We start from the raw sequence: 27,509 nt of genomic DNA, 5'->3' as shown, positions 1-27,509 counted from the left end.
TGTTTGTTCTTTGTTATAAATTTCACAGTTCACTCCACCATCTTCTGAGGTGTTGCACCCCCAACAGGCAGCAAATTGCCAAGGTCTTCCAAGAATAAGTTGCTGATCCCCTCCCTCAAATATAAGAAAAGGGGTATGTATAACAATATCTCCAATTTGAACAGGCACTTTGTCACAAAACACATAAAAAGAAGCAACTTCTCCCATTTGAACAACCATGGTCACTCATGGCTTATTTTTCATTGGCAATTTCAACATTTCAGCATACTTTCAAGACAACAAATTGATTTCTGAACCAGTATCAATCAACACCATTAATTCTTGTTGGTTTATAGTGACTGGTGCATATAACAAACACATTCCATATGCTGTTTTGGATTTTGGCACCATGAGCTTTGAAGTAAGTCAACCAGAATTGATCTTTAGCTCAGGCTGAACTGGTTCAGAGACTCCAACCCTTGCATGGCTTTTGCTAGTACTGTTATTCCAGCCTGATCTGAAGAACACTCAATGAAGCTTTGATGATACATCTATAAGCTTCTTGACTGACAATTCAACCTTTCCATTGAGAATTCAACCCATTAATTCATTGGCATCTGTTGAATCACAGATCTGAGAGGATAAGCAATCTGTTGCAGAATATCTTGGTCTTTGTTTCTCCACAGACTTGTTCTGAATTTCAGGCTTCTTCTGATTGATTGGTTCAATGTCTTTCATGACATCATCATCAACACTAGTCTGATTATCTCAGTAAGTAATAAATTGTCCAGTATGCTGAGTATGGAGCATTGCAATCTTAGCTTTTTGATTGTTCTTAGCTTCTCCAACTGTTCCAACATTGACTGATGTCCTTTCTTCCAATGGTTCATATTTCTTATCTGAATCAGATTCTCCATCAGACATTAGGTATGCAAGTCATCCTGCTTGGACCTTCACACTGGTTGAATTTGTGGGAGGTGTCTCTTCTTGCTGATTGGCCTTCTTTTTAGGGCTTGTCAACTCTGGAATCACCCATTCATTCTCTCCCATAGACCATACAATATACATGTTTGGGATTCCAGGTTTAGGAGTGACAGCTCAATAGTTTTGACCCTTAGAGCCCATGCATAAGTTCCCTTTGTCATCAATATGGCAGTATCCATTACTCATATCAGATTGGTATTCATAACACTGAGATTGATGATGTCCAGGTTTTCCACAGTAGAAGCATGAGGGATATGTCAAAATTCCTCCAGTTCAAGCTCCTCCTCATCCATGAGCACTACTATAGCCTGTCATAGGAGAGCCATTTCAAGCTAAATAGGGGTTGACTGACAGTTGAGTATTCTCTTGTACAGTTGTAGAATTAACAGTCACATTTGTTGGATAATGTGGTATAGATTTCAGAGGTCCTTCTCTCTGCAGCATATAATACTGATCAGAATTCCCTTGTATCTGATTTGATTGTACTCTCATGGCCAATGCCAAATTTGTGAACTCATTGGTCATCTTTTCAATAGCAGCTTCAATATTGATGCTGTCAGAGCCCTTGGCTTTGGCTTTCAATTCAGATTCTTCAGTCTTCACAAAACTAGCTGTTTTCTTTGGAGCTTCAACTGTAGGGGGCTTGTTAGCCAATTGATATCACTCACCAAGCTTCTCCATTTTCTTTTGTTTCATTTCATCTTCTTTAAAGACCTTCTTATTCCCTTCATACTGGTTGATCAAATCCATGGTCACCCGAACAACTTTCCTAAAATCAATAGGCAACATATCATCTGAAAGATTGAGCTTGGTCTTGTCAATAATCTTATTCCAGAGCTTCTCAGATAGCCCCTGAAGGAACCAAGACACCTTAGTGAATTCATCAAGCCTTCCATTTGCTTGAACTGTACTGGCAATAGTAGTGTATTCTCAAACATAGGTGTGAATGTTGCCATCCCAAGCATGTGGTTTCTTTGTAATTGCCCAGAGATAATCCCAACAGTGAATCTTGTAAGTAATGTCTTGATCACAAAATTCATGAATAATCTCTTTGGAGAATACTTCCTAATTACCTTCTTTGTAGCCTTCTAAGGTCTTCATCCATTCTCCAATCCATGTAACACAGTACCTAGCCAACCATTCAATAATGTTTTTAGGGTCAATTACCCCATGATCCTTGCACATCTGATAAAACCTTTCAATAAACAGGGTAGCATCTCTACTGTCAAACCAAGGTGCATTTGCCATGCCAGGGGAAGACATAGGAATGTGGGAATGAACCACAATTCTCTTGTCCTCACCCTGTGACATAGTTGCATATGATCCTGTAGTACCTTCAGCCATAGTTGATTCTGATTCCAATTTCTTGGTTTCTTGATCTTTGGTCATGTCACACAGTATGTTCTGTCTATTAGTCAATATCTTCCAAAAACCTGTTTATCGGGCAAGCTCTAGATAAGAGGCATTCAAATCTAAGCTCCCTAATCTTATTCCTAAATAAAAAACCTGATTAGTACTGTGTTCCTAGTCCATAAGATCTTATCTTGAAATAGTGTATTGCTTTATGTGTCTCAGAATTTGTTTTTCTCTTCCTTGACAGTCACCAAATCACCGCATCATCATCTTCAGGTCTCAGCTTGGTCACCAAATGGAGCAGGGTACAATGGGATGCCTCATCAAAGTAGGCAAGTTGGTTGATATGGTGAGAGCTCAAGAAAGATGAAAAATCACCACATAGTAAGGGTATGGTTGAGTAGTAAGTGTAGAGATAGACATGTCCTAACAGACACCTAAGCTTGCAAGAAGTAATAGTACTAAAGAGCCCTGTACTAACACAGGCAGCTCTAATGAGGAACAGTAGCAAGTTTCATGAACAAGAAATCTTCATATTTGCTAACTAATAACCAAACTGGTAGTAAGGAATGAGTGTATAGAAAAGAGCAATGGTGCGTGAAGGTAATAAGCAAGAAGCAGGGGCTACAGGTGGTTTATATAGCTCAAGAATAGTAGCTTTGGGGTGGTTTGCGCCTCAGACCGGAACAATCTTTGTCCTAATGAGGTACCGGAATCCCCACTACATTTGTTGGTAACCAAATCTTCTGGAACATCTGTAGCAGTCCTATTAAGTTAGGTGACAAGAGTTTTTGCATCAATTTCCAAGGTAAAGGGCACTCTATAGGTATGGTGTCAGGGTTTCTTGAGGGCTTTCAAAACAGCTCTGCATTCTTATTTGCCAGCATCATATGTTTTCTCTGAATCACTTCATACTCCAGATTTATATCATGCAGGATGTCAAGCTCCTCATTGCTCCTGAATAATGCATCCTCCCCATTCTAATCCACTGGCATCAACAGCCACAGTGATAAGCAAAGAATCCTGTTCATAATTAATTGGAAGAATGATAGAGAATGAACATAACTTTTCTTTCAAAAGCATAAAGACATCATTTTGCTCTTCAGTCCATGTCCATGTAACATTTCATCAAAGCAGATAATGTAAAGGTTTGGTTATCCAACTATAATGCTCTATAAGTATTCAGAAATATCCAGCAAGCCCTAGGAATTCTTGTAATTCTGTAACACTTGTAGAAGTAGGCCAATTCACAATTTTAGCCACCTTGACTTCCTCAGATCATCATCTGTCATAATTGCAGACCCATCCAACAACATTGACTCCAGACATGCAGAATTGAGATTTGGTGCCAGAGATCCTGGCTCCAGAGATTTTGACAAACTATAGAATGTAGTTCAGGTTCTGCAGATGGTTATAAATAAATCTTCTTATTCCTGAAAGAACTTCAGTTTCATCTTTGATACACAATTCTTTTACTCCAAGATCATCCATAAAGGCTCAAGCAATCTCTGGAAAAATCTTGTGTATTATCTTTATTATCCCACATTGGGCTTGAGCTGGCAAATTTGTTGCCCCTTGAACTAAAGTTATATGGCAAAAGAGTCCAATAGAGATTGCAATGGCTGTTATATCTCTGCTTTCTTCAGCTAACAGAAAATTATTGTATCCAGAGAATAAGTTGCATAGGCTAGCCATAACAAGTCCACTGAAGTCTTCAGCATATTTGTTAATATTAGAAGAAATAAAAGTGTTCTGAATAGTAACTTTGTTGTACATATGTGCTGCATCAACTAAATAATATTTGTCTTTCTGTTTCTTTACAACCAGAAAATAGGGATTGGTATATAAATCATGGCAAGGCTCTAATATTTTAGCTTCTAACCTGTCCTGAATGATTTTAATTAGCTTATCATGTAAAGCATGAGGAATTTGGTAAGTCTTAGTCTGCCAAGCCTCATGAAGCTCTGTTCAAATAATCTGGAGAGGCAAGCATTCAGGATGAATGTCATATAGATTTTTGAATGACCAAGCCAACACCTCTTCATATTTATAAAGAACTGATATGAAAAATTCTTTCTCCTGACTTGTCAGTTTGAATCCAATTTTGAGCTTCTTAATTCTCTCATTTGTTAGCTGTTCTCCAACAGGAAAGAGTGTAATCCTAGACCTAATATAATCATCAAATTTACAATTAAATGTGATGTGTTTCTCCTCAGAGTAATACTTATTCAAACAAACATCCACTCAATTATCTAGGCCTTCCAGCTTGCTTCCATCAGATTTTCCAGATGCTAATAGCTTTATCTTATTAGCTTTCTGCTTATAAGCAGTGCACACTCTCCAGATCTCTGAAGAAGACAGCTCAATGTCCCATCCACAATTAAAAATATCTATCTGACACAATTTCTTTGTGACAAAATCATAATTTTTGTTCAGAGATGTGTAAATTAATTGAGTACTTTGTGAAATAGGTTTGTGAATTAAACTGGAATTTATATCACATGTGTAATGTTTGCAGTGAGCTGTGACACTGTCTGGATTAGAAAGCAGAGGTTGGAAAATCCAAACTTCTGATGCAAAATTATTCTTGTCTTCTGATTGGTTCATTTGATTCACCAGTGCACTGGTTAATCTGATTAGACTTAGCACACTTTTGGATTCACCAATGCTGGAATTATATTTCTCCTCATCACTGTAAGCACCAACACCAGCAATGCTGCCAACACTCCCAACTTCTCTATTCTTTTCAATCTCCTGACCTTCAACCTTCTCATTATTAATTCTTATACCCATTGTCTTCATCATATCTTCTTCATCCTCCTCAGGCCTTGTATCCACAGGCACCCATCTGATTAAATGCCCATTGAATCATTTAAATGATTGCTGTTTGATTTATCAGTCACATATCTCATGTTGCTCAAGTTTGACTTAAAGTCTTCAAAAACTAGGCAACACATTTATTCTTTGTTATAAATTTCACAGTTCACTCTGCTGTCTTCTGAGGTGTTGCACCTCCAACAGGCAGCAAATTACCAAGATCTTCCAAGAATAAGTTGCTGATCCCCTCCCTCAAATATAAGAAAAGGGGTATGTGTAACAATATCTCCAATTTGAACAGGCACTTCATCACAAAACATATAAAAAGGAGCAACTTCTCCTGTTTGAACAACCATGGTCACTCACAGCTTATTTTCCATTGGCAATTTCAACATTTCAGCATACTTCCAAGACAACAAATTAATTTCTGAACCAGTATTGATCAACACCATTAATTCTTGTTGGTTTATAGTGACTGGCGCATATAACAAACACATTCCATATGCTGTTTTGGATTTTGGCACCATGGGCTTTGAAGTAAGTTGACTGGAATTGATCTTTAGCTCAGGCTGAACTGGTTCAGAGACTCCAACCCTTGCATGGCTTTTGCTAGTACTGTTATTCCAGCCTGATCCAAAGAACACTCAATAAAGCTTTGGTGATACATCTATAAGCTCCTTGACTAACAATTTGACTTTTCCATTGAGAATTTGACCCATTAATTCATTGGCATCTGTTGAATCACAGATCTGAGAGGATAAGTGATCTGTTGCAGAATATCTTGATCTTTGTTTCTCTGCAGACTTGTTCTGAATTTCAGGCTTCTTCTGATTGATCAGTTCAATGTCTTTCATGACATTATCATCAACACTAGCCTGATTATCCTGGTAAGTAATAAATTATCCAGTACACTGAGTATGGGGCATTGCAATCTTAGCTTTTTGATTATTCTTAGCTTCTCCAACTGTTCCAACATTAACTGATGTCCTTTCTTCCAATGGTTCATATTTCTTATCTGAATCAGATTCTCCATCAGACATTAGATATGCAAGCTGTCCTGCTTGGACCTTCACACTGATTGAATTTGCAGGAGGTGTCTCTTCTTGCTAATTAATCTCCTTTTTAGAGCTTGTCAACTCCAGAATCACTCATTCATCCTCTTCCATAGACTGCACAATATACATGTTCAGGATTCCAGATTTAGAAGTGACAGCTTGATAGTTTTGATCCTTAGAGCCCATGCATAAGTTCCCTTCATCATCAATATGGCAGTATTCATTACTCATATCAGATTGGTATTCATAACACTGAGATTGACAATGTCCAGGTTTTCCACAGTAGAAGCATGAGAGATATGTCAAAATTCCTCCAGTTCAAGCTTCTTCTCATCCACAAGCACTACTATAGCCTGTCATAGAAGAGCCATTTCAAGCCAAATAGGGGTTGACTGGCAGTTGAGTATTCTCTTGTACAGTTGTAGAATTAACAGTCACATTTGTTGGATAATTTGGTATAGGTTTCAGAGGTCCTTCTCTCTGCAGCATATAATACTGATCAGAATTTCCTTGTATCTGATTTGATTGTACTCTCATGGCCAATGCCAAATTTGTGAACTCATTGGTCATCTTTTCAATAGCAGCTTCAATATTGGTGCTGTCAGAGCTCTTGGCTTTGGCTTTCAATTCAGATTCTTCAGTCTTTGCAAAACTAGCTGTTTTCTTTGGAGCTTTAACTGTAGGAGGCTTGTTAGCCAATTGATATTGCTCACCAAGCTTCTCCATTTTCTTTTGTTTCATTTCATCTTCTTCAAAGACCTTCTTATTCCCTTCATACTGGTTGATCAAATCCATAGTCACCCAAACAACTTTCCTAAAATCAATAGGTAACATATTGTCTGAAAGATTGAGCTTGGCCTTGTCAATAACCTTATTCCAGAGCTTCTCAGGTAGCCCCTGAAGGAACCAAGATATCTTAGTGAATTCATCAAGCTGTTACAAACATAGACCTAGACCAACCAAGTATCAGACAACATCAGATGTTCAGGGGTATTCACATGACCCCAACACTGAACATATAAGAATCACACAATTCACATGGATCATGGAAATCCCAGCATTCAGTCTCCAAGTGAGGGGACCCCTTACATTTTATGCATGACTCTCTCCCATCAGTTGTGGGCATCATACCTACTTAGCTCTTTCATATCCCTAATCCTGGGAAAACCTACATGATCTACAACCAGTTCCCCTAACATTCTGAACACTCCAACATACAATTGCCTAAGTCAGTACAATGTCACCAAGACCCACAAGACAAACCACAACAACACCCCATATTACAGACCCAACAGAGGTAGACACCAACATGGAGAAGATGAACATTGATGAAGGTGCTGGTAGCAGTAAAGCCACCACCAGCAAGACACCAGCAGATGATACAGGCAACAGAGATACACCTCTCAATATATTGGACAAAACCCAAAGAGAGGAGACCTTTAAAGAAAAGAAGACATGTCTGCAAAAGAATCTAGCAGACATATGTGAACAAAACAAGATACACAGACTGCAGAAGCAGATAGAATACAAATGAGAATAGCAAATAATGATTTTCCTTTAGAGTTCCTCTTACACACAAGACCAATAGAGAAGTCAGACAATTTCAACAATATGAAGCCACCAAAAGCACCTTACTACCATGGCAAATCACTTGACAAGTGCAAATTGTGGTTAGCTTTAATAAGACAGCAGTTTCACCTGAGGAAATTATTATGAAAGACACCAGATGTGGTCAGAATTGATTGGGCATCCAGTCATTTTTGTGACAAACTCCAGATGCATTGGCAGATGTTGGGAATAGAGAAAGAACAACTACCCACATTATAAAACAAATTCAAGATGTGGTGTAAGAACAACATTGAATCCAAGATAACTTATAGTCAAGACACAATGCAGCATTATCATGACACCATTCAACAAGAGAACCAACTCATACCCTCATTTTTCACATACATTGCCAAACTCAAACAGGACCTGGACAGTTTACCAGATGAATTCTTTCATGTACCCTTTTTATAGATAAAGCTCAGACCAATCATTCAGACTGAACTGAATAAACTGCAACATCAATCAAAAACAGTTGCAGAATTATAAGAACAAGCAACACTCATTAAGTCCATTCTAGAAAAGAAGAAGCAAAGTCAGTGGGACAAGAACCAAAATAAGAAGAAACAGAAAATCTCAATCTCTCAAGAGAAAGATGCATCTTAACAAGACAACAAAGAAGATTATCCACAAACAAAGAAGACACCAGTAAAACCACTTCCCAAAATATCAGAAGAGGAACACAAACAACAAATAGATGAAGAGCTCTGTCTAAGATGTGGCCAACCAGGCCATAAAACAAAGTTCTGTACAAACAGCTCCAACAAGTCCCAGCAGACAGACAAAAAGAACAAGAATCAGGCAAAGACTAGAACTGCAAAGCCCATGCAAGACCCAGGTCAAACATTAGAAAGACAGGGTGTTAATCCAATAAAGAAGGCAAGCAGGTGCAGTATGTGCCTGTCAGCCACACTGACTACACTGTCAGATAGTCTTACAGAGCAAGCTGCACTGTTGGACTCAGGTACCACAGTGAACAGTATCTCCTACAAACTGGCATCCCAATTGGACTGGGATCAACCAGAGACACCCATGGAAGTCATTGAGATGTTGAACAGAGCTGAGGCTGATTGGTACAGCATCTACAAGACCCAACTCACTATAACAGACTCCATGGGGACCATAAAGATGAAAAAATGTATGTTTGCAGTGATCAACATGGTCAACATGAACATAGTCCTAGGCATGCCATGGTTAGAAGATTTCAACCTGGACATAGACTGGAAGAACAAGATGTGGTGTTACTGATTCTCAGAGGAAATAGTGGAACTCCTGAATACAGATAGATTTCTCTGAGTGGTATGTATCAAGAACAAACCCTCTTATATTATTTTTGTGTCAGACAACAACCAAGTCCTGACAGAAGTGCCTGAGTGGTTGAGGAACTATAAAGATATTTTCTCAGAAGAAAAAGCAGCAGAGTTGCTGGAATTAACAAAGATCAGTCATCTGATTATCATTAAAAACAGCCACAAGCCCCCATACATGCTAATCTATAGACTATTGCCCAAGCAGACAGAGGTTCTACAAGAGTACATCAAGAACAAGTTATGCAAGGGTTGAATACATCTGTCACAAAGTCCAGCAGGGGCTCTAGTGTTGTTTGCACCCAAAGCTGATGGAGGACTCAGGCTCTGTATTGATTATTGTAGTCTTAACACAATTACAGTGAAGAACTGTTACCCCTTGCCATTGATAGATAAGATATTAAGCTGGTTGGCAGGAGCATGCTACTTTTCCAAGATAAATCTATATAATGCCTACCACCAGATTAGAATCAAAGAAGGAGATGAATGGAAGACCACATTTCATACAAAGTTTGGGAGTTTTGAGTACCTTGTCATGTCTTTCAGGTTGTCAAACACACCAGCAACCTTCCAGTCCTATATCAATAGGGTGCTGGCAGGCCTGGTTGACATATGCTGTGTAGTTTACCTAGATGATATTCTTATTTTCTCAGCCTCAGAGAAAGAGCATGAGAAACATGTTAGACTAGTTATGGAGTATCTAAGAGAATACCAGTTGTTTGCAAAGCTTGCTAAGTGTGCTTTCAAAAGGCAAACAATCTCATATCTTGGATATATCATTGATAATGAAGGTATTAAAATGGACCCAAAGCAGATACAGGTGATCACAGAGTGGCTCTTGCTACAAAGTTTCCATAATATCCAGATATTCCTGGGTTTTGCAAACTTCTATCAGAGATTCATACAAAAGTACTCAGTTATTGTGGCACTGTTGACAGATCTCTTGAAGAGCAGTGAAAAGAGAAGAAAGAAAGAACCTTTTCTTCTGACACCCACTACCAGAAAAGTGTTTTGTGAGTTGCAGGCAGTCTTCTTCAGAGAGCCTGTCATCCAGCACTATAATCCAGAATGTAGAATACATCTGGAGACAGACACTTCAGAACATGCTGCAGGTATGATATTGCTACAGCTGTTCAAAAATAAGTAGCATCCAGTTGTCTACTAGTCATTCAAGTTTGACCAGACCCAACAAGCCTATGACACACTGAATAAGAAGATGTTGGCCATCATCCAAGCATTTGTTCACTGGCAGCAGTACTTAGAAGGAATAAAGTACTCTGTAGAGATTATTATGGACCATGCAAATCTTCATTCATTTATGAAGTCCATGAACAAGATAGCACAATAATGATATATAAGATGGATAGAGGTTCTCAGAGCATATGACTTTAAGATTCTCTACTGTCCTGGGAAGCATAACTCAGCCAACACATTATCATGAAGACCAGATTATATCAAACTAGAAGAAGACATTGGTCTGCTGACATATACACTCAAACAATATTACACAGATGATGTTCCAGAGTGAAACTCATTTGAAGAAACTTTCTTTAATGAAGAAGGTATCCAAGTATGTGCTGCTCACACTGTTCAAAGCAGTGGGGTAGAGATGGTGCAGGGGAGACCTGGTGGCACCAAGATAATTGAGTCAGTCCAGAGAGCACCAGCCAAAGATGCTGGGGAGGCTCAACAAAGGAATTGCAGAAGATCCTGGATTCTCTGTGTGTGTGTGAACATGGTGACAAAAAATGAAAAGACCTATAATAAACTAACTGTAAGTGTGTTGAATCTGCTGCTAGAAGCACAGGGAGATGATTCCTCTGTACAAGCAAGATTCACTAAGACAGAATCTCAGCAGTCAGAGTAGAAAATAGACAAACAAGATCTTTTAACAAAGAGCAGCAGAATCTACATCCCTAACAATCCAGCTCTAAGACAGGAACTACTACAAGTCCACCATAATGACCCATTCACAGGTCACTTTGATGTGGTGAAGATGTTTGCCTTGCTCCAGTGAAAATACAATTGGTAATTGATAAGACAAGATGTCCAGATGTACATATGTGAATGCCAAACCTGCCAATAAGAAAAGACTCCAATGCACAAACCATATAGGTTGCTTGCATCATTGCCAACATCCAGTGATCTCTGATATTCAATATCCATAAACTTTATAACAGACCTCTCTTCAAGTAGAGAGGAGAGGAACCCATATGATGCAGTCCTGGTTGTTGTGGATTAATTTATGAAGCTTGCACATTTTCTTGTGTGTAGAAAGAAGATTGATGTGCCAGAGATGGCAAATCTTCTGTTCAGAAGAGTGTTTAAAGACTTCAGATTTCCAAACAATATTGTTTCAGACTGAGGATCTGTTTTCACAAGTGAATACTGATCAGAGCTATGTTTTCACATAAAAGTTAGACAAAAACTTAGCACAGTATTCCACCTACAAATGAACAGCCAAACAGAGGCACTGAACAAGATTTTGGAGGGATATCTTCATGTCTATTGTAGTCATAGACAAGATGATTGGGAGGAGTGGCTTGTGTATGCAGAATTTGCATACAACAGGTCAGAACACTTCACAACACACATGTCTCCATTTAAAGCAATGTACAGCTTCAAACCTAGGGGACCAGACAAGATCCAGAAATCAGTCAACAACAATGATGATGCACAGACAGCACCCAACAGAAGACTGAGAATGATCTTCACATTAAGAAATAGTCTGGTAGAACATTTGACAAAAGCAAAAGAGAATCAAGCACAGTTCTATAACCAAAGACATCAAGATAAAGTGTATGCACCTGGTGATGAAGTGATGTTGTTATCAAGAAACCTACAAACAATACATTCTTGCAAGAAGTTAGACAACAAGTACTATAGATCTTTCTTAGTGATAGAGGCCATAGAAAATAACACATATCAACTGAAGCTCCCTCTGAGCTATCAGATTCATAATGTTTTTCATGTTTCATTGTTGGAACCATACCACACAAGAACAGGTGAGACACCAATGTGTTCTCCCACAGTACTGGTAGATGACTATCATGAGTGGGAAGTAGATAAAATCTTGGACAACAAAGCACACTACCACAAGAGACATTATCTAGTGAAGTGGAAAGGATTCTCTATTGAGAAATCAACATGGGAACCTGAGGAAAATCTCAAAAATGCACAAGAAACCCTTAAGGATTACCTAAAGAAAAGACAAAATTACAAGAAGATAAACAAATCTACATACAGAAAGAAAGATAAACATGACACAAAACAACATAAAGACCACAACACACCTACAAAACCAAGAATTTAATGGCAAGAAGACATATCACAAGAGCATCTGAGACATGACTGTAACAGTAGTGAATCAGCTATAGATAAGTGAGACTTGAAAGTCACAGATATGTTTGGTACAACAACAGACAGAACCACAACAGAAGATACAGTCACAGAGAAAGACATTACAGACAAAGAAGTATAAAGAGAATGAAGCATTTCTACAACACTTCAAAAATCAGAAGAAACAATGTTAGTTAGACAATTAATAGAAGATATGAGGTTGGCCTAAGCAGAAGTTAGTCTGAGAACAAGTAAGATAGTACAGAAGATCTACAAGATCAGTTTCTATACTGTCTTAAAGAGCTTTGGTTCCACTCATTAAACAAGTTATAAGATAATCAAGCAAGATTCAGACATTTGCAACTTCATTTTCTACTCAAGAGAGAACAATACAAACTGAGCTTGACAAACAAGAGAACTCAGACAGACCATCTTTAGTAGATTCTGTCTCAGACACAAGGTCCACAGTCTTGACTACATGGTGTGAGGCAAGATAACAACATTTCATGGAAGATTCTTTGACAGTAGAAGTGGTCTGGCAGCAGTGACATTTAGCAGCTCCTGAGTCAAGCCCACAAAATTCACACACAAGTATACTCATGTACTTAACATTGTACAGACAACACAGATTGGCTGTGTCAAAACTATAATATTCTTCTTAAAGTTACAAGAGCCAACAAACTAGTTTAATGGCAGATTCTGGAATCTACAGCCATGTCAGAACAACAAGAAGAACAGACAAAGATACACTTATATTACAACAGGTACAGATTTGACATTCTAAATAATAAGAACAAGATTTCTTCTCAGTATTCTATAGACAAGACTCATCTTCATTCAGACAGTTCATAAACATCAAGTAAACACAGACAGAGTACAGAAGAGTGTCTTCTTTATTATATGCAACAGGGTCTTTTAACAACAACATCATAATAAGTTATAAAACAAACAAGAAATGATGCCTGAGCCCAAACAAAGCAGAAGAAAAGAAGAAAGAAGAGGGCCAGAAACTCTCTATTTATATCTATTATAACACACCAAGATTGCTAGTCCCACAACTTGTTGATAAACAACATGACAACAGACAACAGACAACATAGCAACCAGACAAGCAAACAAATAAAGAAACAAGTACATGACAAAACACTGGGCTTTTATAATAAAACAATTGCTATTCTATAATAAAGAATGTCTACTGCAACCAGCAGCAATACACATGCAGAATGTCTATATAGACAAGTAGTGAGTAATGCAGAAGCTTATACATTCAAGAACCTACAATACTCCACCAATGATAGAGGGAGCTACAATGATGTACAAAAAACCACTTCAGTGGCTCTATGTCTCAGAGTCCAAGGCCTCTGGGGGGGAGGGATAGTGTTATGAACATAGATCTAGACCAACCAAGCATCAGACAACATTAGATGTTCAGGAGTATTCACATGACCCCAACACTGAACATATAAGGATCACACAATTCACATGGATTGTGGGAACCCCAGCATTCAGTCTCTGAGTGAGGGGACCTCTTATGTTTTATGCATGACTCTCTCCCATCAGTTGCAGGCATTGTACCTACTTAGCTCTTTCATATCCCTAATCCTGGGAAAACCTACATGATCTACAACCAGTTCCCCTAATACAAGCCTTCCATTTGCTTGAACTGTACTGGTGATAGTAGTGTATTCTCAAACATAGGCGCGAATGTTGCCATCCCAAGCACGCGGTTTCTTTGTAATTGCCCAGAGGTAATTCTGACAGTGAATCTTGTAAGTAATGTCTTGATCATGAAATTCATGAATAATCTCTTTGGAGAATACTTCTCAATTACCTTCTTTATAGCCTTCCAAGGTCTTCATCCATTCTCCAATCCATGTAACACAGTACCTAGCCAACCATTCAATAATGTTTTTAGAATCAATTACTCCATGATTCTTGCATATCTGATAAAACCTTTCAATAAACAGGGTAGCATCTCTGCTGTCAAACCAAGGTGCATGTGCCGTGCCAGAGGAAGGCATAGGAATGTGGGAATGAACCACAATTCTCTTGTCCTCACCCAGTGACATAGTTGCATATGATCCTGTAGTACCTTCAGCCATAGTTGATTCTGATTCCAATTTCTTGGTTTCTTGATCTTTGGTCATGTCATACAGTATGTTCTGTCTATTAGTCAATATCTTTCAAAAACCTGTTTATTGGGCAAGCTCTAGATAAGAGGCATTCAAATCTAAGCTCCCTAACCTTATTCCTAAATAAAAAAAAACTGATTAGTACTGTGTTCCTAGTCCATAAGATCTTACCTTGAAATAGTGTATTGCTTCATGTGTCTCAAAATTTGTTTTTCTCTTCCTTGGCAGTCACCAAATCACCACATCATCATCTTCAGGTCTCAGCTTGGTCATCAAATGGAGTGGGGTACAATGGAATGCCTCATCAAAGTAAGCAAGTTGGTTGATATGGTGAGAGCACAAGAAAGATGAAAAATCACCACATAATAAGAGTATGGTCAAGTAGTAAGTGTAGAGATAGATATGTTCTAACAGACACCTAAGCTTGCAAGGAGTAATAGTACTAAAGAGCCCTGTACTAACACAGGCAGCTCTAATGAGAAACAGTAGCACATTTCATGAACAAGAAATCTTCATATTCTCTAACTAATAGCTGAACTGGTAGTAAGGAACAAGTGTATAGAAAAGAGCAATGGTGTGTGAAGGTAATAAGCAAGATGCAGGGGCTACAGGTGGTTTATATAGCTTAAGAATAGTAGCTTTGGGGTGGTTTGTGCCTTGGACCAGAACAACCTTTGTTCTAATGAGGTACCGGAATCCCCACTACACTAGCAGCAGATTTCAACATACTTACAGTTGATTTATTATAAATCTTTTTATCTTTTATTACTGTATTCATACACACATGGAGAATTCAGAATCTTCTGTAATTTCTTTATTAAGTCTTTCTAGTATCTCTGGCTAGTGCTCTGTAAACTAACTTAACTGTCTTAATGTCATCAGATCTCTTCTGTACTATCTCTACTTTACTACTTTAGACAGCACAAGCAGCATGTACTTGAATATCTTCTTTATTAAAGAAAGTTTCTTTAAATAAGTTCTACTCTAAAACATCATCTGTATAATATTATTTAAGTATATATGTTAGCAGATCAATATCTTCTTCTAGTTTGATATAATCTGGTCTTTGTGATAATATATCAGCTGGATTATACTTTTCAGAACAGTAGAGGATCTCAAAGTTGTATACTCTGAGAATCTCTATCTATCTTATATATTATTGTTGTACCATCTTGTTTGTGGACTTTATAAATGAATGAAGATTTGCATGATCTGTAATAATCTTTACAGAATACTTTATTTCTTCTAAGTACTGTTATTAATAAATAAATTCTTGAATAATGGCCAACATCTTCTTATCTGGTATGCTATAGACTTGTTGAGTCTGGTTAAACTTGCATGACCAGTAGAGAACTGAATGCCATCTGTTGTTGAACAGCTGTAGTAATATTATGTCTGTAGTATGTTCTGAAGTATCTGTTTCCAGATGTATTCTATATTCTGAATTGTAGTGATGAATGACAGGTTTTCTGGAGAAGACTGCTTTTAACATGTGAAATGCTTTTCTGGCAGTGAATATCAGAAGAAATAATTTCTTCTTTTATCTATTTTTACTGTCTTTCAAGAGATCTGTCAATAGCATCACAATAACTGAGTACTTTCATATGAATCTCTGATAGAAGTTCACAAAACCCAGAAATATCTGAATATTATAAAAACTTCATGGCAAGAGCCACTTTATAATTATCTGTACCTGCTTTGAGTCTATTTTAATATCTTCATTATTAATAATATATTTGAGATATGAGATCATTTATCTTTTGAAAGCATACTTAGCAAGCTTTACAAATAACTAGTATTTTCTTAGATACTTCATGACTAATCTAACATGCTTCTTGTACTCTTTCTCTGAGATAGAGAAAATAAGAATATTATCTAGATAAACTACATAGCATATGTCAACCAGGCCTGCCAGTGCCTTATTAATATAGAACTGAAAGATTGCTGGTGTGTTTGACAATCCAAAAGACATAACAAGATACTCAAAACTTCCAAACTTTGTACAAAACATGATCTTTCATTTGTCTTCTTCTTTGATTCTAATCTAGTGGTAGGCATCACATAAATTCATCTTGGAAAAGTAACATGCTCCTATCAACTGGCTCAGCATCTTGTTTATTAATGACAAAGAGTAATGGTTCTTCACCATGACTGCATTAAGACTATAATAATCAACACAGAGCTTGAGTTCTTTATTAGTCTTGGGTACAAACAACACTGAAGCCTCTGCTGAACTTCATAACAGATATATCTAACTCTTGCATAAATTGTTCTTGATATACTCTTGTAGAATCTCTGTCTGCTTGAGTAATAGTCTATAGATTAATATGTACAGAAGCTCACAGCTGTCTTTAAAAATAATCAGATAACTAATCTTTATTAATTCTGGCAACTCTGCTGCTTTTTCTTCTGAGAAAATATTTTTATAGTATCTTAATCACTCAGGTACTTTTGTCAAGACTTGATTATCATCTGACACAAAAATAACATAAAAGAGTTTGTTCTTGATGCATACTACTTAGAGAAATCTATTTGTATTCAGAAGCTTTACTGTTTTCTTCAAAAATTAGTACCACCATATTTTGTTCTTTCAGTCTATATCCAGATTGAAGTCTTCCAACCATAATATATCTAAAACTATATTTATGTTGACTATCTCAATCATCACAAATATATATCTTACTATTTTTATGACTCCTATTGAGTCTGTTATAGTGAGTTATGCTTTGTAGATGCTGTACCAATCAGTCTCAGCTGTGTTTAACATCTCAATGACTTCTATAGGTATCTCTGGTTGATCCAAGTCCAATTAGAATGCTAGTTTGTAGAAAATACTATTCACTGTAATACCTGAGTCTAACAGTACAGCTTGCTCTGTAAGACCATCTGATAATATAGTCAGTATGGCCAACAGGCACATACTGCACCTGCTTGCCTTCTCTATTGAGTTAACATTCTATCTTTCTAACATTTGATCTGAGTCTCACATGGGCTTTGCAGCTCTAGTCTTTATCTGGTCTTTATTCTTTTTATCTATCTGCTGGAACTTGTTTGAACTATTTATACAGAACTTTGCTTTACAATCTGATTGATCACATCTCAGACAGAGCTCTTTATTTATTCATTATTTGTATTTTTCTTTCAATATTTTTGGAAGTAGCTTCACCAACATCTTTTTTATTTATGAATAATGTTCTTTATTATCTTGTTGAGATGTATCTTTCTCTTGAGAGATTGAGATTTTCCATTTCTTCTTATTTTGATTCTTATTCCACTGGCTTTGCTTCTTCTTTTCTAGAATGAACTTAATAATTGTTGCTTGTTCTTATAGTTTCATAACTATTTTTGATTGGTGTTGCAATTTATGTAGTTCAGCCTGGATAATTGGTCTGAGCTTTATTTATAGAAAGAGTATACAAAAGAATTCATCTGATAGATTATCTAGATCTTGTTCAAGTTGGATGATGTATGTGAAAAATGAGGATACCAATTGATTTTCCTGTTGGATAGCATTATAATAGTGCTGCATTATATCTCAACTGCAAGTTATCTTAGGTTCAACATTATTCTTACACTACATCTTGAATTTATTTCATAATGTAGGTAGTTGTTCTTTCTCTATTCTTAATATCTGCCAATGCATCTGAGATTTATTACAAAAATGACTGGACACTTAATTAATTCTGACTGCATCTGGTGTCTTTTGTAGTGATTTTCTCAGGCAAAATAGCTGTCTTATTGAAGCTAACTATAGTTTGCACTTGTCAAGTGATTTGCCATGGTAATAAGATATCTTTGAAGACTTCACATCATTAAAGTCATCTGGCTCCTCTATTGGTTGTGTGTGTAAGAGGAACTTTAAGAGAAAATTATCATTTACTATTCTCTGTTTGTATTTAATCTGCTTTTGCAGTCTGCATATTTTATTTTGTTTATGTATGTCTGCTAGATTCTTTTGTAGATATGCCTTCTTTTCTTTAAAGATCTCTTCTCTTTGGGTTTTATCTGATGTATTGAGAAGTGCATCTTTATTGTCTATGTTATTTGCTGGTGTTTTGCTAGTGGTGGCTCCACTGCTTCTAATGCCTTTATCAATATTCATTTTCTCTATATTGGTGTCTATCTCTGTCAGGTCTGCAATGTGGGGTGTTATTGTAGTTTGTCTTGTAGGTCTTAGTAGCATTGTACTGACTTAGGCAATTGTATGTTGGAGTATTCAGAATGTTAGAAGAACTAGCTGTAGATTATGTAGATTTTCCCAGGATTTAAGATATGAAAGAGCTAAGTAGGTACAATGCCTGCAACTAATAAAAGAGATTTGTGTGTAGAACATAGAGATTCTTTAACTAGAAGACTAAATGCTAAGGTTCTCATGATCTGTGTGAATCATGTGATTCTTATATGTTCAGAGTTGGGATCACATGAGTACTCCTGAACATCTGATGTTGTCTGATGCTTGGTTGATCTAGATCTACATTTGTAACATAATGACTCTGTATGTACTATCAAGGTTTATTTAATGACTATATGTCTGATAAAGCTGAATGCAGTTGAGAATTTGAGGCAAAGTCATTATTGCAGAGTATAACAACATTAAATCATATTGAAAATTGTAGAGCAATAAGTGCAGAATATGCAAGCAATTCATACTAGATATAGATACTTTCTCATAAACTTTGAGTGGGTTGTCAATTGCTTGAAAATCAAAATCTGTATGTAAAGATTTTTTATGGATAAGCTGCATAAAATCAGACAAATTAAAGGCTCTGTTCATTATAGAGATTACTAATACAATTCAGATATGGTCTCTTGAGATCAAGATAATAGTCTTGTAGACAGAGGTTCTTGAATTCTTAACTTTATGTTCTTTATCAAGTATCACATGTGTGAAGAAGTTTTTGATCAGCCAATCAAGTTTTCTGTAAAGCTGCTGAAGCATGTTCCTGAATACATTAGAAAGTCCATCTAGCTGTATGGTAGCATCTGGAGTCTTGTGTTGTATAGCTAGATCATCAGAGCTTGAATACATGTACTGTTACCATATTAAATATAACATGATGATAACTGTTGTTGTGGTCTTTGGATCATTTTTGTTGAGCTTTTTAAATTCAGATTTTAATGTAGTTTTGTTAACAATAAACTTCTTGAGAATGTCATTAATGATCTCTCTACTGCCAAGAATGCTGTAAAAAAAAATTAGTTGAATGCTATCAGAGAAGAACTGAACAATCTGATTAATTTAATTGGTGATAACTTCATTCAGACAGATAATCAGAGTAGAATAATATGGTTCAGTTAACTTTTACTCTTTTGCTTTGAGAATTAAAGTGTAGTATTGTACAGTCTTTCCTAGTTCTGCTTCATTAGCAAGAATTCTACATTCCACTGCTAACAGCTCCTGTGTCAATTTTCAAGCAACTCTGATGACTTGTCAAGATTTTAGTATAAGATTTGCAATCATTAGGTTGTCAGAGTCCATATTCAAGTTAGAACAAGCAGTAAGATAATCTGAAGCTTCTGCTCCAGTTATATTGAGTGTATAATTTAGCTTAAAGAGAGTATTGCTAGTATTCTCAATAGAATCTTTATTGTTGTCATCATTATTACTTATTTTGAGATGTTCCAGATGTTTGATATTAGCTATTAGTTTATTGTCAGATCTGTACTTTTTCATAAATAGTATTTTGATATTGATAGTATTTTTGATAAACTCTTCAAGTAAGGCTTTTCTTGTGCCTTTATCTATAAAAGGCAAAGAAATATCAGAGCTAATCTCATGAATAATCTTGTTTACAGTTTTGACAGTATTATTGATGTTCTTGAAGAAATCAGCATTAATATTTTTATTGATAGAACCAATTTCAACATTGTCTTAAAACTCTTTGTCAATAGCTGTGATAATAGCAGTCTTGACTCCTGCCTTTACAGCAGAGTCATCTTACATATTTAGGTCTGCATACTTTGAAATGATTACTTTATTATCTTGCTTATGATCTTTTTCTTGTTTAAGCTGCTGACTGGCAGATCTTATCTGTACTGTGTACTTCAATAGAAGAAGAAGTCTATGTATGTTTTCAGAGTTATTATCTTTGAATCTTCTCTTGGATTTTGCAATTAATTGCTGAATAGCCTATAATAATGCTACAGTAGAAATATTATTAGTAGGCTCAAGATTCTTGAGATTATTGTCAAGTAAAGAAATTTCTGCCTGTATTTGTAGAAGCTTCATTTTCTCTATTACATTAATATGAATTGAGATGTTGGATCTATGTGCAGGGCCAGTTCTACTGAAGAAATGGCTGTATTTCTTGTGAAATGTAGTTAAAACATAGTTAATTTCATCTGATTGCATTCATTCTTACAATATGCCTGTTGTTGAAAAGCCTAAATATTCTGCAAGCTTTGCTTGATTTTCATGGATTCAGCTACCATCAAGTACATGAACTCTGGAGATTATTACTTGAGTAAAGATCTTCAGTCTTAGCTGTCTTGGAGGCCTTTGGTGTGCTTATTTTCTTTAATAAAGTTGGAGAATCTATTTCTCAAGCTAGGCTAAACTCTATGTTAGAATGATAACCAGTCACTCAATATAGTAGATATTGAGGCATACTAGCTATATGAGGAGGATTTCAAGTTGGAAGATGCATTGCATATCTAGATGTATAATACACAATATCACAAAAAAAGTCTTTGAATGATGCCTAAGTTCAATATCAGCTTGTTGCTTATGAGGAAGAAAGTGCTTATAGAGCTTGTTTTGCAAATAGAATCTTATAAAGAAGTCTGTAAGAACTCTTTATTTATACTCATGCTGCAATACACTAAAATTACTAGTTCTATAATTTGTTGATAAACAACATGACAATAGACAACAGGTAATATAGCAACCAGACAAGCAAATAAACAATGAAATAAGTATGTGATAAAATACTAAACTTTTGTAATAAAATAATTACTGTTCTACAACAAAGAATATCTACTGCAACTGGTAATGATACATATGTGGAATATCTATATAGACAAGCAGTAGAAATGCAATAGCTTGCACATTCAATATTCTATAATGCTTCACCAATAACAGAAGAGCTATAATAATAATGTATGTAAAACTACTTTAATAACTCTATGCCTCAGAGTTCAAGGTCTCTGGAGAGGAGATCATATTATAAATGTAAATTTAGACTAATAAAGCATCAGACAATATTGAATGTTCAGAGATACTTATGTGATCTCAACTCTAAATGTATAGGAATCACACAATTTACATGAATTGTGGGAACCTCAGTGTTCAGTCTTCTAGTTAGAGAATCTCTACATTCTACACACAACTTTCTTTTATTAGTTATAGGCATCAGTTCTACTTAGCTCTTTCATACCCTATTCTGGGAAAATCTATATGATCTACAGCTGGTTTTCCTAACATTACAATAATCAAAAAAGTAACAAAATTTGATAACAGTCTTGTTATGAATGTAGACCTAGACCAATGAAGCATCAGATGATGTTAGATGTTCAGAAGTACTTATATGGCCCCAACTCTGAATATATAAGAATCACATAATTTGCATAAATTATGGAAATCTTAGTATTCAGTCTTCTAGTTAGAGAATTTCTATATTCTATGCATGACTTTCTTTTATCAGTTGTGAGTATTGAATCTACTTAGCTCTTTCATATCTGATTCTGGGAAAACTCTTGTAATCTATAACTGATTCTTCTAACATTCTGAACACTCCAACATATAATTGTCTAAGTTGGTATAATGTCATCAAGATTTACAAGATAAATTACAACAACACTCTATATTGCAGATCTGATAGAGATAGATACTAATATAAAGAAAATGAACATTGATAAAGATGCTAGTAGTAGTGAAGTTATTATCAATAAAATATCAGTCAATAATGCAGACAATAGAAATACACCTCTCAATATATCAGATAAACTCTGAAGAGAAGAGACTCTGAAAGAAAAGAAGATACATCTGCAAAAGAATCTAGCAAACATATATAAATAAAATAAAAATACAGACTTCAGAAGCAGATTAAATATAAATAAAGAATAATAAACAACAATTTTCTCTTAGAGTTTTTCTTACACATATAACTAATAGAGAAGTCAGATAATTTTAATAATGTGAAGTCTTTAAAAGCATTTTATTATTATAGTAAATTTCTTAATAAGTGCAAATTATAATTAGCTTTAATAAAACAGCAATTTTATTTGAGAAAATCACTACAAAAAATATCAGATACAGTCAGAATTAATTAGATATTCAGGTACTTTTATAATAAATCTCAGATGCATTGGCAGATGTTGAAAACAAAGAGAAAACAACTACTTATATTATAAAATAAACTCAAGATATGATGTAAGAACAACATTAAATCTGAGATAACTTGTAATTAAGATATAATGCAGCACTACTACAATGCTGTTTAACAAGAAAATGAATTTATATTCTTATTTTTTATATATATCACCAAACTCAAACAAGATCTGAACAGTCTATCAGATAAATTCTTTCATATACTCTTTTTATAAATGAAGCTCAGATTAATCATCTAGACTGAACTTGATAAACTGCAACACCAATTAAAAATAGTTGCAGAATTACAAGAACAAGTAATTCTTATTAAGTTTATTCTGAAAAAGAAGAAGTAAAGTCAGTGAAATAAGAATTAAAATAAGAAGAAACAGAAAATCTTAATCTCTCAAGAGAAAGATGTATTTTAATAAGATAATAAAGAAGATTATCCACAAATAAAGAAGATATCAGTAAAATCACTTTCAAAAATATCAGAAAAGAAATACAAACAACAAATAAATGAAGAGTTCTGCCTAAGATATTGCTAACCAGATTATAGAGTAAAGTTCTGTACAAACAGCTTGAACAAGTTTCAATAAACAAATGAAAAGAACAAAAATCAGATAAAGATCAGAGCAGTAAAGCTCATGCAAGATCTAATTTAAATATTAGAAAGATAGAGTGTTAATTCAATAAAGAAGACAAGCAGACACAGTATGTGTCTATCAGTCATACTGACTACACTATTAGATAATCTTACAGAACAAGCTGCACTGTTAAATTCAGATATTACAATAGACAGTATTTTTTATATACTGATATCCTAATTGAACTGGAACTAGTCAGAGACACTTATAGAAGTTATTAAGATGTTGAACAGAGCTGAGACAAATTAATATAATATCTACAAGACTTAACTCACTATAATAAACTTCATGAGAATCACAAGAATGGTAAGATATATGTTTACAGTAATTAACATGGTTAACATAAATATAGTTCTAAGCATGTCATGGTTAGAAAACTTCAATCCAGACATAAACTGAAAAAACAAGATATGGTATTACTAACTCCCAGAGAAAATAGTAGAACTTCTGAATATAGATAGATTTCTCCAAGCAGTATACATCAAAAATAAACTCTCTTATGCTATTTTTACATCAGATAACAACCAAGTTTTAACAGAAGTGCCTGAGTGGTTGAGAGACTATAAAGATATTTTCTAAAAAGAAAAAGCAGCAAAGTTGCTGAAATTAATAAAGACTCTGTGTCAATTATTGTAATCTTAACACAGTCACAGTGAAGAACTGTTACTCTTTACTGTTGATAGACAAGATGTTAAAACAGTTGATAGAAGTACATTACCTTTTCAAGATAAATCTATATAATGCCTGCTACCAGATTAGAATCAAAAAAGAAGATAAATGAAAGACCACATTTCATATAAAGTTTGAGAGTTTTAAGTATCTTATTATATTTTTTGAGTTATCAAACACATCAGTAATCTTTCAGTTCTATATTAATAGAGTGCTAGCAGGCCTAGTTGACATATGCTGTATAATTTATCTAGATAATATTCTTATTTTCTCTGTCTTAAAGAGAGAGCACAAGAAACACATTAGACTAGTTATGAAGTGTTTAAGAAAATACTAGTTATTTGCAAAGATTGCTAAGTACACTTTCAAAAGATAAATAATCTTATATTTTAAATATATTATTAATAACAAAGATATTAAAATGAACTCAAAGCAGGTACAGATAATTATAAAGTACTCTTTGTTATAAAGTTTTTATAATATTCAGATATTGTGAGGATTGTATGTGTGGATCAGCATGACAATGAATCTCTAGAAGGAATATACATGAAAAAGAGTACATGAGATAAAAGATCTGTATTCTGACAACTATGTATGACTTGTAAGCAAGATTGCCACTGGCTTCCAGCAAGAGGTTTGCACAGTGACAGCCTTTTATGTGTGCTCACAAGCACATGACTTAGTGTCTCACAAGAACACATGCAACTCCCAGCAGCTTGCAAGCTGAGATCTCTGATCTTTACAGATACTGTTCATCCATGTAAGAGGTTCACAGCAAATTCTTACAGATTCCCCCCCCTTGTAAGCCTTGGTCCCTCAAGACAGCTGTCTCATTAAAAACCTTCATGAGTAGAAAAACAAAAAACCTCTTGGGAAAAATAAAAATTTCCTCATAAGGAAAAGAGTACAGCCTCACTAGAGATGTGATATCAACACAACTCTAATAACAGAACCCAATAACACAACAATGTATAGAGAGTCTCTATTGTTCTTGCTAGCCCTGTGTCACTATTAGATAATGAACACTAGCTTAAGAGAGAGCTTTCTCTTGCTTTCTCTTTCTCTTCTTTTCTTCTCTTTCTTCTCTAGTCTATATCACCATCACCAAGGTAAGTGAACCCTTCAAGCACTGCTTCACATGAAAGGCAGGCTTACAGAAGATCTCTGATATTCTGAAAGAAAAATAGCTTCACTTCAACATTCCACACAATTGACCAAAAGACTACAAGCTGGTGAGTTCACCCCTGGTTGTGCCTTTGCTTCACATGGCTATTAGATTTTGTCTTCACATGGGGTTTGGTTTACAGAAAGACTGATGCTTGCTAGCAGTTGCTGCTGATGTGCAGTTCTCTCTCTCTCTCTCTCACAACTTGTCTCTACTTTTCTTTCTCAGAAGGACCTCCACTCTCTCTTTTGTGGATGAGATTGAGTCTTTGATAAGTAGTCACAAGAAGTTTGAGAAGTGTTTGTGACTGACAGTTCTAGAGTGTTATTGTTCTCTCTCTCTTTTCTCCATCAGTTATCATCATTTCTTCTGTATCAGCTCAAGCTGTAAGTACTTCTCACAAGCTGATATTGGTTTGTGTGCTGATGAAGTTAGAGTTCTGTCACTTTGCCTCCCCTTCTTATGATTGTTGCTCCAGCCCCAGCCAGAAATATGAGTATCCTCTATCATATTTCAGTTCATGACTAATCTTCTTTAGATTGTTGTTGTTGTTCCCTCTGTGCCAGCAGAATTTGTAGATGCCATGGTCCCACAAAGTGCTTGAGACTGCCCAGCACCCCCCTCACAAGATTAACAATGGTGGTTCCAGACCACCTTCACCCAAATGCCACCAGCTGCTACTTTCACTGGTGCATTGTGGGCCAATCCAGTGGTTCTTCCAGGTCTCCCCCCCCACACAGAGGCACAAGCTTTGTCTGCCTGCAAAAGAGCATGGTGTCACAAGCCTATTCAAAGGCCTGTACTTATTGCTGGTTTGGATAATTCAAACCAGTTGGCTGTGCACACTCAGCTCCACAAGAGAATTCTCATAACTCAGACTGGGGCCCAGCCACTATCTGAACAGAAGTGCTCCACCTGCAAGAGAGCTCAGCAAAACTATAACAATATAGTCTTTACAGAGTGCATCTCCACAGGCTTGGGTCAAAAATATAACAACTGCCTATACTATAGGCATCTTGCTTGCTCTTTTCAGCAGTGAGATTATGGGTAGTTGTTACAGATCTTTACAGGAGAAGCTGGAGACTCTAATTATATAGTCTTAGTTTAGTTTTTTCTTCTTTTGTTTTGAAATCAATTGAATTCAGTTCAGTTTAACTATATCTTTTCTCTCCCTAACTCATTTTCTAGTTCCACTACCTCCATCCATCTCTTTTGCAAACCAGGCTTGTCTGGGTTCCTACTATAGAATTATTGGAGTAGCTTTCTCAGTGAATGAACATTGCTTGCAGAAACCTATGTCTTGTTCTTCTTATTATCATATTCTTTTCAATATACTCTGTACCACAGCTCACAACCCTCTCTTTTTGAGTTGATTATCTTACAGACCTGGTACTTCTTTTCATTCTTGTCTGTCTTATAAACTTTGTGATGAGGTGAGCTATTGATTCCTTCACAGATCTTGTGTTTGTGGAGCAGGAATACATGAAAGATATCATAAGTTTACAGACCTGGAGACAGTTCCAGTCTGTAGACTTATAAGCCTATCTTCTCCACAATTCTACAAGACCCATGCCTCAACAAATCCAGTTTTTTGTTAGATCATGCAGTCTTGATATTGTGAAGATCAAGCCACATCTTGTCTTCCATCTGGAAGGCCTTTACAGTGTGCTTCTGATTATAGTACTTCTTCTGATAGACTTGTGCCTTCATAAGCAATTTCTTGATCTCTTTACAGAGCAATCTTATTGCCTCTGCCTGATCTCTTGAATTCTTGCACATATAGCTATACTCATCAGAGTCCAAGAATTTCATTCACAGATTCAACCCATATGTCAGCTGGAAAGATGATTTCTGTGTGGAAGCCTGTCATAAGTTATTGTATGTGAACTCAGCCATTGGCAACCACATCACCCAGTCATCTTGATCATAATTAATATACCTTCACAGGTACTGCTCCAGTACACTGTTCAGTCTCTCAGTCTGATCATCAGTTTGTGGGTGGAATGCTGTGCTTATTGCTCTTGCAATCTTCAAGATATGAGTTAAATCACCTCAAAATTCACTCACAAACAGAGATTCTCAATCTGTTACTATGCTCACAGGTAATCTGTGCAATCTCACTATCTTGTGAATAAAGAGATGGGCCAAT

General features: G+C 35.8%; 4 protein-coding genes across 4 annotated transcripts; 1 reads left to right on the top strand and 3 right to left on the bottom strand.

The window, feature by feature from the left end:
• Positions 1-4,560: 4,560 nt before the first annotated feature.
• Positions 4,561-5,987, bottom strand: CIMG_12627 (uncharacterized protein; the record flags this gene model as incomplete). The annotated part of the gene is made up of 4 exons (XM_001248999.2): positions 4,561-5,164; positions 5,304-5,372; positions 5,500-5,742; positions 5,821-5,987. The coding sequence occupies 4 exons, from the start codon at positions 5,985-5,987 to the stop codon at positions 4,561-4,563; spliced, it is 1,083 nt and encodes a 360-aa protein (XP_001249000.2).
• A 5,706-nt stretch (positions 5,988-11,693) lies between these two features.
• Positions 11,694-12,413, top strand: CIMG_12626 (uncharacterized protein; the record flags this gene model as incomplete). Its single annotated transcript, XM_001249002.1, has 1 exon — positions 11,694-12,413. One exon carries the CDS (start codon positions 11,694-11,696, stop codon positions 12,411-12,413), a length of 720 nt encoding a protein of 239 aa, XP_001249003.1.
• Positions 12,414-14,262: 1,849 nt separating this feature from the next.
• On the bottom strand, positions 14,263-14,765 carry CIMG_12625 (uncharacterized protein; the record flags this gene model as incomplete). Its single annotated transcript, XM_001249003.1, has 2 exons — positions 14,263-14,605; positions 14,743-14,765. 2 exons carry the CDS (start codon positions 14,763-14,765, stop codon positions 14,263-14,265), a joined length of 366 nt encoding a protein of 121 aa, XP_001249004.1.
• A 3,554-nt stretch (positions 14,766-18,319) lies between these two features.
• On the bottom strand, positions 18,320-18,673 carry CIMG_12624 (uncharacterized protein; the record flags this gene model as incomplete). The annotated part of the gene is made up of 1 exon (XM_004445533.1): positions 18,320-18,673. The coding sequence occupies one exon, from the start codon at positions 18,671-18,673 to the stop codon at positions 18,320-18,322; it is 354 nt and encodes a 117-aa protein (XP_004445590.1).
• Between the last annotated feature and the right edge of the window lie 8,836 nt (positions 18,674-27,509).

Source organism: Coccidioides immitis, assembly GCF_000149335.2.
Source record: "Coccidioides immitis RS genomic scaffold supercont3.1, whole genome shotgun sequence".
In the NCBI taxonomy this organism is placed as follows: domain Eukaryota; kingdom Fungi; phylum Ascomycota; class Eurotiomycetes; order Onygenales; family Onygenaceae; genus Coccidioides; species Coccidioides immitis.
This window is presented reverse-complemented; position numbering and strand designations above follow the sequence as displayed.